Genomic DNA, 14348 nt, shown 5'->3' with positions numbered 1-14348 from the left:
AAAATTTTAATAATAATTAAATAATAATAAAAGTATTAAAATTAAATACTAAAAAAATGAAGAAAATATATATATGTACATACATGTAGGTATATACCATATATATTTGTATATATTATATATTTATTTTCAATAAATTAATTTCTAATCGTCATATTTTTAAAATCGATTTTAAATAAGTTTTCAAAGCTAAATATACAGTACTTAACAAGTAAGGAAGGCTTAAGTTCGGGTGTAACGGAACATTTTATACTCTCGCAACTTGCATGGATGTCCCCGCATTTTGTGTCTGGGTCCTTGTAAAGTTAAGTGCGATTTCGACAATTTGTGGGCGATAGATTAAATACTTTAAGGGCACTATTTGTGCAAAGTTTTACCCTAATAACTGCATTGATGTTTGATTTCTATACTGTAAAGTGAAAGTAAAGTTTATTATATGGGAAATAGGTGTCATCCAATTTCTTCCACTTTTCACAGTATCTAATAGGAATTTTTTGGTAAACTTTCACACCAAATTTGGTTTAAATCGGTCAAGTAGTTCCTCAGATATAGGATTTCACCTAAAAGTGTGCGTTGCCATGCCCATCGTTAAATTTTTACAACTGCTTATGCTAATATCTAACCTACTTCATTTGACTTTTTCTAAATATAACAAATACATTACATTTTTATAAATATTTTATGAAACCTAGGTAGGTCTTCATATATATTATATAAGAGTTTGGTTCTTGATATCTTCTACAAAAGCCATATATCGACAATTTCCACTTCTGATTTCGATTTAAGATATATTTGCTGCGCTCAGTTTTCCTTTTGACAAGTACGTCAATTATTGCCTCGATATAAATAGTCAAAGATCTCCACCGCTGATTTCATATAAAGGCTGAACAATTTAATATTGGGTCTATAAGTTTTTTCGAGCGTTTTTTTTCAAAATTATGTAAAATTGTTTTATTTAAATTACTGCCCATCTGAAGCTATAACATTTTCCCATTATTCTGACAATTTGTGCATTCTATCCCAAAAGAACGGCTTGGGCTTGGTGGCCAAGAATGAATCAAGCCAATTTTTGATACCCTGGCATCTGCCGCACCGGATCGACCGAAACAAATGAAAACGAGGAGCGGCAGGGTTTTGGGCTATAATGCTTAAGGTGAAGCCAAACTTCTCAGCTGCTGTTTTGCAAATAGTTTTTAACCAGTCGCGCAACATGAGGTCGAGAGTTGACATGATCGAAAGTGATTGTATCGCGTGTAGTCGCAAATTTCAGGCGTTTTTCGGTAATAAATTGCTTCAATTTGATGAGTTGTTGGCGGTAGCGTTTCCCATTAATAGTTTCATCCGGTTTTAGAAACCCCAAATACAGGGCATTTCACCTTAACGTCATGGATATTCGGCAATGTCGTTAATTTGCGCTTAGGGTTGTCGTAATGAATCCATTTTTCATCATTAGTCACAATTCGATGCAAAAACGACTTTTTAGCAGCTTTTCTGGCATGCAAAATCGTCATTTAACGTGTATTTCAAAAAATTTCCATTACCCGTTAGTTCTATATCTACAATAAAAAAAAAATAATAACATGTAAATTTTAGCACCGATTGGATACTAAACATTTTTTTATAACCACTGCACGGCCTTAATTCTAATTCGCTCGGCCACTCTTCCATATGCAAGTCAAAAATCCAAAATAAATATATTACTGGTGAATTATTTGAAAGCACGGCAGATATATACATTTTTTAACTAAAAATTACGTTTGTTGGGAGTCAAACGCCACTGGATTCGTTTTTAATTGAATTTCTGTGTAACAGTTGCTGTCATTCTCACCGATATCACAGAGTGAATTATATTGTTATTAGTGCGTTGCACTACCGAAACCCCAACGCCAACAGCAATTGCAACACTGCAACATTTCACGTCATTGTAACGTCATAAGACTTCTTCTCCACTGCACACAACGCCACACACACACACACACACAAACACACGTACACTGGCACACTGCACTTTTCGGAATTTCGTCTTGACTCAAGCAAATGAAATTAATTACCGGCTTGTGAGTTCAGCTATGAAATAATTGGGGTGCGGCCACACAAATATGGCGCCCAGTGGCAATGTGGCAACAACTGATTGGCAACAATGACGGCGTCAATGCCAATGCCAAAGGTCAAAAGATCAATTTTTATGCGCTTCCCCGCTGAACTGACGCTGGCTTTGTTTTTAGTTTTCAGCGACTGCTCCTTGTGTGGGCATGTCTTTTGAGCATTTCTTCCGGCGCTCAAAGCGGCTTACGCGCTTCCTAGTTGGCGCGGCGCTGTCGCTGTTACTTTGTATGCGTGTGTAAGATGAGGCTACTTGCACAGGTTTATAGCTAACGGTTTGTGACCACATATCACTGGCAACACACATAACTAACAGTAAAAATATACATATGTACTCTTATATTATATAGCGATAAATGGCAGTTGTGCTGTTCGAACCACGTGTCAATCGGCCACATTCGGCATTGAATGGGTTCAACAAATTTGCAAATGAAAAATAGTAATTAAAACAAAAAAAAACCTTAACTTCGGTTGCACCGCAGCTATAATACCCTTCACAAATTAAAGAAATTCATGAATCCAAGAACTTGATTTTCATAGTTCAGTTTGTATGACAGCTATATGCTATAGTGGTCCAATCTAAACAATTTTTTTGAAGATTGCACCATTGGCTTAGGCAATCACTCATGCCAAATTTTGTGAAAATATCTCAACAAATGAAAAAGTTTTCCATATAAGCTCTTAATTCCGATCGTTTAGTTTGTATGGCTGCTATATGCTATAGTCGTCCGATCTTAGCGATTTCTTCGGATACTGCACCGTTGCTTTGGGCAATAATCCATGTCAAATTTCCTGAAGAGATCTTGTTGAATAAAAGAGTTTTCATACAGGGACTGGATTTTGATCGTTCAGTTTGTATGACCAGTTGGTATTGACCGCTCCGATAAATAAGCAGCTTCTTGGGGAGAAAAACAGGTGTGCAAAATTTCAAACTAATATCTCAAAAGCTGAGTGACTAGGCCACGTATATACAAACAAAAAGGCAAGCAGACGGACATGGCTAAATCGACTCAGCTCGTCACGCTGATCATTTATATTGTTTTTATAGGGTCTCTGCCATTGCCTTTCGGGTATTACAAACTTTGTGGCGAACTTCATATACTCTGTTCATGGTATAAAAGAAATATAATTATATATATAAAAACTCTCAAGGATAACATACGTTTTTTTTATCGATTTTTCTTTAGACTCTTTTCGAATTTTGATTTATTTTTTTATTGTTATTTATTATTTATTTTTTTATTTCCTCATTTATTCATTCATTAAATGTGCTGCCACACTCTCACATATCTGCGCGTGTTTTGTTATCTTTCCTTGTACCTTCGCATGTTTCCTTCTTTGCTTTTTGCGTTTGCGCGTGAACTTTTTTCATTATACAAAGTGTGGTAGGACAGGATTTGCCAGTTGGCGTGTGTATTCAATGGTGCTTATAGCTATTAAAAGGCTAACAAATGGCGCTTAAAGGCAGGAGAACGGGGGTTCGCGTGCTTTAATCACTCATAAATGTTTTGACGAATAGGCGCCAACTTTTGTTATTTTCTATATACTACACTGAAATATTAGGTTAGGTTAAGTAGAAGATGTTGACTTTGGAATGGTGAACAGTTAGCTTGCATTTCACTGGTAAAATGTAGGGGAAGACAAAACTATTACAACGAGCTATGTCATTCATTGTATTTTATCTTACTTGAGAAATGGTCTTAAAAAGTATCTAATTATATGTAGTTCGGTCACCATGGAAGATGGACCCACAAACAATATGTAGACAACAATGATTTATAGCCGCAAATACGCAAAGAGCTCAAAAGCATGGACTTAAGCCATTTAGTTATACCTTGTTATGCTTTCTTACTGACTAATGATCTGTTATAACCGGTTCTGAGTTAGAGAGCTTCAAAATGTTGTTACTTGTTGGATTCGGTTATTCGCTCATTTTTATAATACCTATAATTAGAAATCTAGGTATATGCAAAAAATATGTAGTATTACCCATGCCATTTTGCCACGTATTTAAACTTCAAAAAACTACCAAATAAAGAAATGGTGCTATTGTAAGCAAACTTATAATTACCCTTTGTAACTACCATTATAATAGCTGTATGTTTGTTAGCATCGAAAGCTATAATACTCACCTCACCACATGCTTTAGACAACAGAACTTGTAGTTTCACTCAACTTTCATTGCGATTTCTCAGAACTTTTACTAAGCTTTCACTGAGATTTCAAAGAGCTTTTATTGAGTTTTCTTTGAGCTTACACTAAACTTTCGCTAAATTTCCATTGAGTTTTCGCTAAGTTTAGTCAGAAATATTCTTTCGTCTTACTGAAAAATATTTCGATCAAGTTATAGGCTATAGTTTGTTATACCTGCGAACTCAATTCAATTTTATAGTCGTGTTAAAAAGTCATTTGCTTTATGGTCTATATTAAGATCATTTTTGCAGGAATGTGTAATATTTGCGGCATTATATTTCAAATGTTCAATGTTCAGTAAATTCTCATTTTCTCCTATCTCCCTTCCAGGCGGATGCCAGTCTGGGTATGCACGAACGTGAATATGTACAGGAGTCCTTGAGTTACGTGCTACGCATACAAGAAGTGCAGGAGCGCATTAAATTTGAGTTTGTTGAAATTCTGCTTGGCTTCATCTCCGGCTGGTTGGTATTCTATCACACGGCACACGAGCAAGCGGAGGACAATCGTGATTACCTGCAAGATTTACGGCACAAAGTGCAAAAGGTGAGTGGTTTGATTAAATTGTATGCCAATATCAAACTAATTTGTATTATTTTTTTGCTTCCAGACACGCGAGAACTTCGAAGGCACTCGAGAGAAAGTCACTGAATTGAAGACAAAATATATGGAAAAGAGAACGGTATGTAATTGCGGTTATTTCTAATGATCTGAAAGCAAAAGTAATAATGGGTTAGGAAAAAAATTTAGATTAATAATATTTTTATAAAAGTCGAAACCCGCAAGGTTTTCAGTAACGATGACAATAATTTTCGAAGTTTTCAAGCGTAAAAGTTCCATTCTCAATTCATTAAAAGTGGGTTATTGCTACTTACTCAGTTTTGGTTTGATATACTCTATGATCTACTGAAATATAAGTTGTTACCAAATGCGAAAACCTTCGCAAGTCTGGATCATAAGCCTAACCTAACCCAGAAGGTAAAACTATTCCTAACTTATATTAATGAGAACATATCAATTGCAAAAAGTTCGAACGCGAATAAATACCTGGATTTTAGAAGGAAAGAACATACATACTTTAAGTACATCAGAAATGAATAAGACGCGGTTCTTAAGGGTCTAATATACAGTTAGACGCTGTAGTGGTAGGAAGTTAGGTTTGACAGCCCTTGGGTATATAAAAATCTAGACCAATTTTGTCATCGAGGATCAGTCTGTTGTAGGAATGGTGCAACCCTTGACTTGGTTAGGTTAGACTACAGGCTGGCAGTCACGCCATACATAGATCTACTGGTCTTTTGTAATTCTAGTTGTAGGAACAGTTTAATTTGAGCTGGAGTATTGAAAGCGTCAACGCTGTTTGCAACGTTTAAGAGGGATTTGATATCTACTTTTTATACTTCATCTTATCTCTTGGAACCTTTTGATAGATATCTAAAAAGAGTTTAAGATAATGCTAGACAGAAGCAGAGGACTACTTCCTAGAACTTTCTGCCTGTGTCATCGTTACTAATGCTCATCCGTCCTGCCATCTTCTCGAGACCCTTGCGTGTAAAAATCATGCGAGTTTTCCTTTAGAGCCCTACACATGATCTTGGCGATATTGTATGTCCTTAAGGCATTCCAACTTACCCTGATCCGTCTGTCAGCCTTTTCGAAAATTGTATTTTTTTTTATAGTTTTGAACGACTTGCGCCTTCCCTAACCCTGTAACCAGGCGGAAGGCAGCTATTTCTGGCAATGCCCATGTGGCCTGGGTACATGCAGCCACTTCCGGCAGCCACTACATCATAATACGATGTGTGATTATTGCCATAATTTCCGTCTGGCCATCGACGTAAATATTGATGCTCCTTATCTTCTATCAGCGTTGCCTAAGTTATTAGGTATCTCCGCAACTTTCCTAACCGCAACGACTTTCGCATTGAAGGTACTGCAGTATTCCGGCAGCTTGAATGGTCGCCTGAGGTTTATTGTAACTCCTCGCAATAGATACCGGCGCCCACTTCATTAACCATTTTTGATCCGCCTATGTAGTTATTGCAAGTTCTGCTGGCGTGTCGCATGCCCCTGCGCCATTCTTTCTTAATGTGATTAGAAACCTTTTTCAGATAAAGCGTGACGGTGTGTACTCTCTTTGATCCATCAAGCCCCTGCTTATCGAGCAATCGAGATTCTTATGGAAAATTCATCTAACTCCGCCAATCTTGTAAAAGATTTTGCGGCAGAGCTTTCGGTTACTTAAACTTCACTTTTTCAAAAATATTGGACCTAATACCTAACCTAACCTTAAAATTATTGAACTTGTAAAGCAACTGAGCGTTCTTTTAATCACTTAATCGCTTACCACAGTACATTCATTGCAATAAAATCAATAGACGACCCTGAAACGTCCTAAACTAAGTATTTAAGAGTCCCTACATAACAGAAAATGATATTTTTTTCTAATAGATTAATTAAATAAGCGAACGGTCCCACAACAGCTGAGGCTAACTGACTTCTTTTATATTTCCTGTCAAGAACTATCACTTTTAGTAAACGTTTCTGATTACAAAAACAGGAATGCAACAAAAAAAAATCAAAACTTCGCTGAAGAAATTAAAAAAAAAATATTGCAGTTCGAAAATACGATATATGTAAATGTTTTCAGCATCCACAGATTTCTTTTTTTTAGAAACTTTTAGAAAAGATGTCATTATCCCATATACTCTCAAACTGAAATTTTCTAACATAAATAACGGTGTTATTTTAGAATAAGAAAACGCCAAGTTTTATCCTTGTCAATTGAAAACTATTCGAAATAGAATAACTTCCGGGTTTTAAAGAGCATAACATATAAGGGTTAGATTCAGATCTCTCTCTCTCTCTCCCCAACATTCTATATAGAAAAACAGTTTCTTCTTCATTAACATCGCTACCTGATTATTTAATACTTTTATTTTCTTATCACACTGCAAATCATTTTTATACTAAATTATATTATTTTTTTTTTACAGAAACCAGAGGAGAAATTCACAAAACGTGGCTATTTATTTTTGATGGAAAAAAGTAAGTTTCAGTGTTCTGTGTATTTTATTTAAAATACGTATTTCATAGGTTTCATTTCACTCCCTTTTGATAAGTGTAATTTTTATAGTTTTTGCTTTAAAGTAACTATTTTATACGGAAAATACTTATAAAAGATTTGAATGAAGCTTTAATAGGAAATATTTATGGAAGCTAAAGGTGCTCAAAGATTTAAGGTTTCTTAGAAACACAACGAATTACGTGAAAACATTATAATCCGGTCAAGATAGGCATTCAAGATTATATAAATTTACAACAAGCTCAGCTGTCGGTAGGCCTTAGGAAAAAATTGTTGATACATTTTTTATAAATGACGGTTATGATACACAAATTTTTTTTGAACTTTGACCGCGAGAACTTTTTTCCACATATCGAAACGATGAGGAGTTTTCGTTTAGTTTATGTTATTTTCAAACTCTTAATAGGTTATACTAAGTTTGCCTAATGCAATGATTTAATCTCCGAAGAAATTGTTCAAATCGGATCACTATCGCATATAGCTGCAATACAAGTTCTTGTAAGGAATCTTTTATATTTCAGGGGTATTATAGCTTTGGTACAACCAAATATGTATATATTATATTTTATCTTTGCTATGCTTTTTATTATTTTTTCCCATTTTTTGACGTTGTGTGTGACCCCCCTGATTAATACTTAAAATAGGCTCGATTTTGAAAATCTCTCTTCTAGAACCCTTCAAAGCAACATGGACGAAATACTATTGTACATACAAGAAACAAAAGAAGGAATTCACGATGCTGCAATTCAATCAGATGAATCACAGTTCCACACGGCCTGAGGGACGTGAAGAAGAGAAACTAACATTATACTCGTGTCATCCGCGCAATTCGGAATTTGAGAAACGTTTCTGCTTCGATTTGACATTCAAAGAGAAACCAGGTATTGTTTACACATTTCAAGCGCTCAGCGAGGACGATCGGCAGGCGTGGGTGAAAGCAATGGACGGCACCGAATCGGTGAGTGGCAAATAGTAATCAACTTTACTTACTCCTTTGCGCTAACTATGCTCCTTTTCATTCATCATATATTTTAATGTCTCAACTCATAATTACTCCTCTCTACTTTAAACTACTCTGCTCTACTGAACTTTACTATAAACTGCATAATTCTATTCCAAAATAACTTTCCAATTTTCTTCACTGCAGACCTACTTTGCTCCAGGCAAAGTGAAGGCTGGCGAGGAATATCAATTGGATGACATGGGCTTCGCTTTCGTGCGCCGCTGCATCGATGTGCTGGAAAAGCGTGGCCTCGAGGATGAGGGTATTTATCGCAAGAGCGGTGTCGGTACGAAAATTTCCAAACTCCTATCAATGGGTATGGATCACAAGAAGGCGGACAACGTTTTTAACGATGAACAGTATCGTGATCTCATGGAGAGCAACACCATAGCGAGTGCTTTGAAAACGTATCTGCGCAATTTAAATGAGCCGTTGATGACCTATCGCTATCACAGTGGCTTCATCGAGGCGGCAAGTGAGTATACTAAAAGTTATTTATCCAAAAGCGTATCTTAATCTCTATACTCTTTAACATAGAGCAAGAGAGCTTGAATCAGCGGGTGCACGAGGTGCATAAATTGGTACACAAGCTGCCACCGGCGAACTTCGAAATGCTGGATCTGGTTATTAGACATTTAACAGAGTAAGTCTAAGCGTGACGTCATCCTTTAGAGCTCATTTATATATATATTTATTTTTCTGCTTCTAGAGTATCACGCAAATTCGAAAAGAATAAAATGTCGGTCTTCAATCTGGGCGTTGTATTCGGTCCGACACTGTTGCGGCCCCAGGAGGAGACCGTCGCTGCCATATTGGACATCAAGTTCAACAACATTGTTATAAATATTTTAATTGAGAATTATGATCGTATCTTTAAGAGTGACCCTAGCGCGCCACTGCTAAGCGCACCCAACCCCACTAGTCCGCCGACGCGCGTACCACGTGCCAGTCAAGCCGGTAAGTCGCCATCAGCGGGTGGCGGTGGCAGTGTGGGCAACGGCGCACGCACATCCATGTATTCGCCGCAACAACAAGTATACCGGCTTGTGACCAAGTCCAACTTTACGGATCCACCGATGTCATCGAGTTTACAAAACATTCCAAACGGGCTAATCTATTCTCATGGTAGTGGCGGCAGCGGCGGTGGAGGAGGAGGAGGAGGAGGCAGTGGTGGTGGCATTAACCCGACAAACCGCACAAACGGCGGCGTTGTAAGTGGACACACCACCAACGGTAGTGGCCCGAAAAGCCTTGGCATGAGCGTCAATATGGGCAGCGTGAAAAATATACATTCCATGTCGCAGAGTGACATCAGTGTACGCAGTTTACGTGGCGGCGGGGGCGGTGGAAGCACTGTGAACAGCAGCGCCGCTGATGCCGTGTACGGCATACTGGGCGGAGGTACAAATGGTTCCGGTTTGACGGCGCACCATGCCACGCCTGCGACTGCCACACAACTGCGACAAGATTATCTAATGGCCACTGCTACGCCGGCGTCTACCGGTGTGATAAGCGGGGGGGGCGGTATTTATTCGACGGCCTCGGCGGGCAGCACGACACGCTTGAATATGAACAACGTTTCCCCACCGACGATATCAATGCGCACAGAGGCGTTATACGGCTCGACGGCGCTACCGGGCGGTGGCGGCGGTGGTGGACAGTCGCAACACTCCCGTATGTCGTATGCGCAGGCAAAGCACTACTCGCCGGTGGCAGCGGCCGCATCCACATCTAGTTCCAATGAGAGTGTCTGTGATTCTTTGTCGTCGGCCAATGGCATCGGCGGTGGTAGTAATAATGGCAGCCGCTTGTTAGGCGGTTCAATGGACTATGCGCCACATGCTTCGCAGGCATCTTCGCTGTCGACGCTATTGGGCTCCACCTGTGACGATGTGGTAACGGCAACGGCGGCACCATCTATGATTGGCGGTGGCGGCAGTTCGCCAAAAGATGGCGAGTATGTGCCGGTCAAGGCGCACCGCAACAAGGAGATACATCGAGAGTTGAATATGGGCACAGCGTAAGTAGAATTCAAATTGACTCATGTTATAGTTAAGTGCACATTAAACATATACTTAGCCGCGAACTTCCTTTACAAATCTAACCACAAAACTGCTATATAATCATATAAATGCGGTTCTTAATAGCATAATAACTAATCATGAAAATGATATTATTAATGCCCTTTGGGGCCTTTTTAATGCAAGACACATGTTTAGCATATTATGACTGACTATGTCAGAAGAGTCGAAATTAATATTGGTATTTTAAAGAGAGGATTTTTGTTTAGCTTGGCCTGGGTTCGACAGTAATTAAATGTTGAGAGACAGACCTTTAACATTAATCAGCTCTCGAAAATGGATGTTATGATCGCTTAGTAGGCGGGTTTTTTCAGTCGCGCCAATGGCCAATCTCCGGACATGCCGCTTTTCGGCTGTCGTAAAAGTAATAGTCTTACATAGCCGAAACTAATATTAGCCATTTCAACAAATTTGTGATCGGCTCAAAACGCTTTGTCGATTTGTGAGCGTCTTTTGATCAATTATATAGGAGTTTTAGATACTATAACGGGCTGGCGTTCTAAGCTGACCAACTAAGATCACTGTTAGTATCGATTTCTCAAATCCTTGTAAGAAATACTTTTTTATTTGACAAGATGTCTTCACGAAATTAGATTATTATCCAAGGCAGTCCTACAATCTCCGCTCTAAAACAAGCACCTGTGAAGGGTATTAAAGCTTCGATGCAAACGAAGATAGCGTTTTTTCTTGTTTATATTTACTTATGATGATTTGTCAGTCCTTGAAACGTAAATTTAATATTATTTTGTTTCTAATAGTGTTGTTGTTATAGTTACATATACCTTTAATTGCTGGCAAACTTGAGAAATAATTTTTTAATTTACTATTATTTACAGGCGCGTGCGCACATTATACGCGTGTATGGGCGAAAGCGAAGGTGAACTGTCCTTCGAACCAAATCAGATCATCACTAACGGTAAATATTCAATTTCGAAATTTAATTTTTTTTTAATAACTAACTCTTCTTTCTCTCACTCTTGCGTTGCAGTGCGTTACTCGCATGAACCGGGTTGGCTGCAGGGCACGCTTAACGGTAAAACGGGACTTATACCACAGAACTACGTCGAACACTTGAAACCATACCACTAGAACTAGTTATGAGCATCATTAGATATATGTATATTTGATAATAATTGCATATATATATATATAGTGCACCTATATATTTAACATATATATATATATATGTATATGGGTGTGTAAACCGTTTTGTATGTGTATGTAAACTTATTAATAATGCCGTTAATTTAAGTGACGGCAAGCATTTGAAATTTGGTGTGATGTAACAGTAAAAGTACATAAAGTGCTTGTAGTTAATTAGTTGCGTAAGTAGCATTAAAAAACAGAAAGCGAAGCAGTGGCGAAAATAAAAAAGTAAGAAAATAAAAAATAAAAGAAAATAGTAGTGAACCGCTATGTCAACTAGCAAAACGTAATATAGCTTAGTGTAAACTCACGAATTCCCGTAAAACTATTGCAAAACAATAGAATGAAAAAAAAATATTACAACAACAACACAAGTAAAAGTCCATAACGCACGAAATTTCAGGAGCGTGAAACCACCAAGCAAGCGCACAGTACCCAACAATTTCCCAAAAATCAATGCAGCAACAACAAATTTACAATCGCACACACACACATATGGAAAAATCGACAGCCAGACACACACATGCACATTTTTACACATATAAATACATATATACACACACATTTTGCCACAACTTACAACAAAAACAAATAAAAATAATTACCATATGTTATACATATATACAAATATACATACATACATATATAAATATTTTCTCTATTTTTACAACAATACAAAACCATAAAAACCTAATTTTGTATGCAAATATGTAATTAATAAAATGAAAATGAAAAAAATAACTAAAAACTATAACGGAAAGAAAAACGTTTAATTTAAAGTGCGCAAACGTGAATGCTAACAAAAAAAATAAATAAAATAACAAAAACAACAAAATAAACACATATAAAAGTATAGTATTAGTAATAATTACTCAACTGTGAGTATGTTTGTATGTATAAAAAATATCTATCGAAACGTAACTGAGAACTTAAAATTTCCCTTAAGCTAATTTATTATTTGTAAACGCTTTATTTTTGTTGCACTATTGAAAGCAAGCGCAGAGCAAAAGCGTAAAAAAAACAAAAACACAAGTTGAAAGTTTAAAATTGTACGAAAATGTGAGCAAGAACTATTAGTTTACTTTGTAAATATATACATAAATATATTAAAAAATTAACATTTTTAAGTGAAAAATAAAAAATAAAAACTATGCGAAAATTCAATGAAATAAAATGGCTTTAATTTTTTATATATATAAAAAAAACGTTTTAAATACATACATACTAAGTATATAAATAAATTAAAATGTGATGTTAAATTTTTTTTGATTTTATGAAACAAATTTTTGTTTACATAAAATTTGCCTTTTTTAAAAAAGAACCAGGAAAAACTTTAGTTACGGCTGTGCTGAAGCTGTAATACCCTTCACAAATACAAAATATTTCTTACAAGAACTTTGAACGGTATCAATATCTCAAAAACTAAGGGACTAGTTCGTGTATATACGGACGGGCATGGCTTAATCGCCTTAGCTCGTCACGCTGATCATATATTTATGTACATATGTATATATTTTATAACGTCTCCGACGTCTCATTCTGGGTGTTACAAATTTCGTGGCAAACTTAATCCCGTTGTCGTTTTAAAACGAAATAAGAGCAGCTATGTTTTATTCCTGTTAGCGAATCTTCTATCGAAAATAGATTCGTATTCCTCATTTTGAAACGAATATGGTAACAAAATGGTAATATTTGTTTTTGTCGTTGTTGTAATTGAGAGCGCTATAGAGACGGACGCGATTATTTGAATGAATTTTTTTAAATGAAGATGAAAGTTACGAACTAGAAGCAGTTTGATATTTTAATTTCCGTAATGGAAAAAAGGTCCTGCATATGCCAAAGGTTTTAGAAAAGGGATAAAACCATCAAATTCCTATGTTTTTTGAAGGGCCTCCATCTCGCGACGAAGACGGTTGGCATAAAGTAAGTAAAATTGCAGTTTTGAATCTAAGAAGATGTTCAACAGTTATATGTGTATATATTTAAGGTATGGAAGGATAAAAAATTCAAAACAAAGAAAAAGTCGTGCACAACAAATCCGAAACTAGAGCAACAGGTGGAGGAGTTAACATACTGATACCACTGTCTTCTTTGGAAGAAGCTGTTACAAATTTGTTGCAGTTCGGTAATCAGGTGGTCGGATTCGTCGGAAGCGTGGTGCATCAAGTTGAGACGCTGGCAGTAGCAAATATTTTGAAAGAAGGTGCAAAAAATTTAGTTTTATGTGAAAAATTTTAATTTTTTAAATTTAAGCCTACAAGTCTCTTTAAGAGAATTTTATAATAACTTTTTTTTAAGAAAGCTTTAAATTTATTCGTTATATAAAAAATTTAAAAAAAAAATTAGGTAATTTTATTTTAAATTGAAACTTTGTGGTAAATTTTTGAAATTTTTATATAATAAAAATTTAAATTTTATATAGTTAAAATTAAAAATTTTATATAATTTTTATAGAAATTTAAAAATTTTTTTATTAATTTTTTGTTTTTTTGATAACTTTTGTAAAATGTTAAATTTTTTATTTAAAATTGAAAAATATTTGTATAATATTTTCATTTGATTTAAAAATTTTTAACTTAATTTTTTTCGCATTGTTTAAAAAACAGTTTTAAATTAACTTGTTTTGTAATAAATTATAAAAAGAAATTTTGTAATTTTATTTACAATTAAATTTTTTTTTATATTTTATGTAAAAAGTTACGTCTTATTAAAACTTTTTTTTATTTTTTGTTGTTAA

General features: G+C 35.8%; 1 protein-coding gene across 3 annotated transcripts in view; it reads left to right on the top strand.

The window, feature by feature from the left end:
* Graf (GTPase regulator associated with FAK) overlaps positions 1-12173 on the top strand; it is a 170124-nt gene extending 157951 nt beyond the window's left edge. For 2 of the 3 annotated variants that reach the window (XM_036371172.2, XM_036371175.2), the window contains 9 exons: positions 4627-4842; positions 4907-4978; positions 7293-7344; positions 8026-8339; positions 8529-8859; positions 8922-9027; positions 9094-10404; positions 11302-11381; positions 11454-12173. In XM_036371172.2, coding sequence (XP_036227065.2) covers positions 4627-4842; positions 4907-4978; positions 7293-7344; positions 8026-8339; positions 8529-8859; positions 8922-9027; positions 9094-10404; positions 11302-11381; positions 11454-11554 — 2583 coding nt within the window. In that variant the 3' untranslated portion in view covers positions 11555-12173. The remainder of the gene's footprint in view (positions 1-4626; positions 4843-4906; positions 4979-7292; positions 7345-8025; positions 8340-8528; positions 8860-8921; positions 9028-9093; positions 10405-11301; positions 11382-11453) is intronic. The other variant, XM_014229925.3, reaches the window with a different exon arrangement.
* The last annotated feature ends 2175 nt before the right edge of the window (positions 12174-14348 follow it).

Source organism: Bactrocera oleae, chromosome 5, assembly GCF_042242935.1.
Source record: "Bactrocera oleae isolate idBacOlea1 chromosome 5, idBacOlea1, whole genome shotgun sequence".
Taxonomy (NCBI): Eukaryota; Metazoa; Arthropoda; class Insecta; order Diptera; family Tephritidae; genus Bactrocera; species Bactrocera oleae.
The sequence above is the reverse complement of the archived record's forward strand: the minus strand, read 5'-3'. Positions and strand labels throughout refer to the sequence as shown.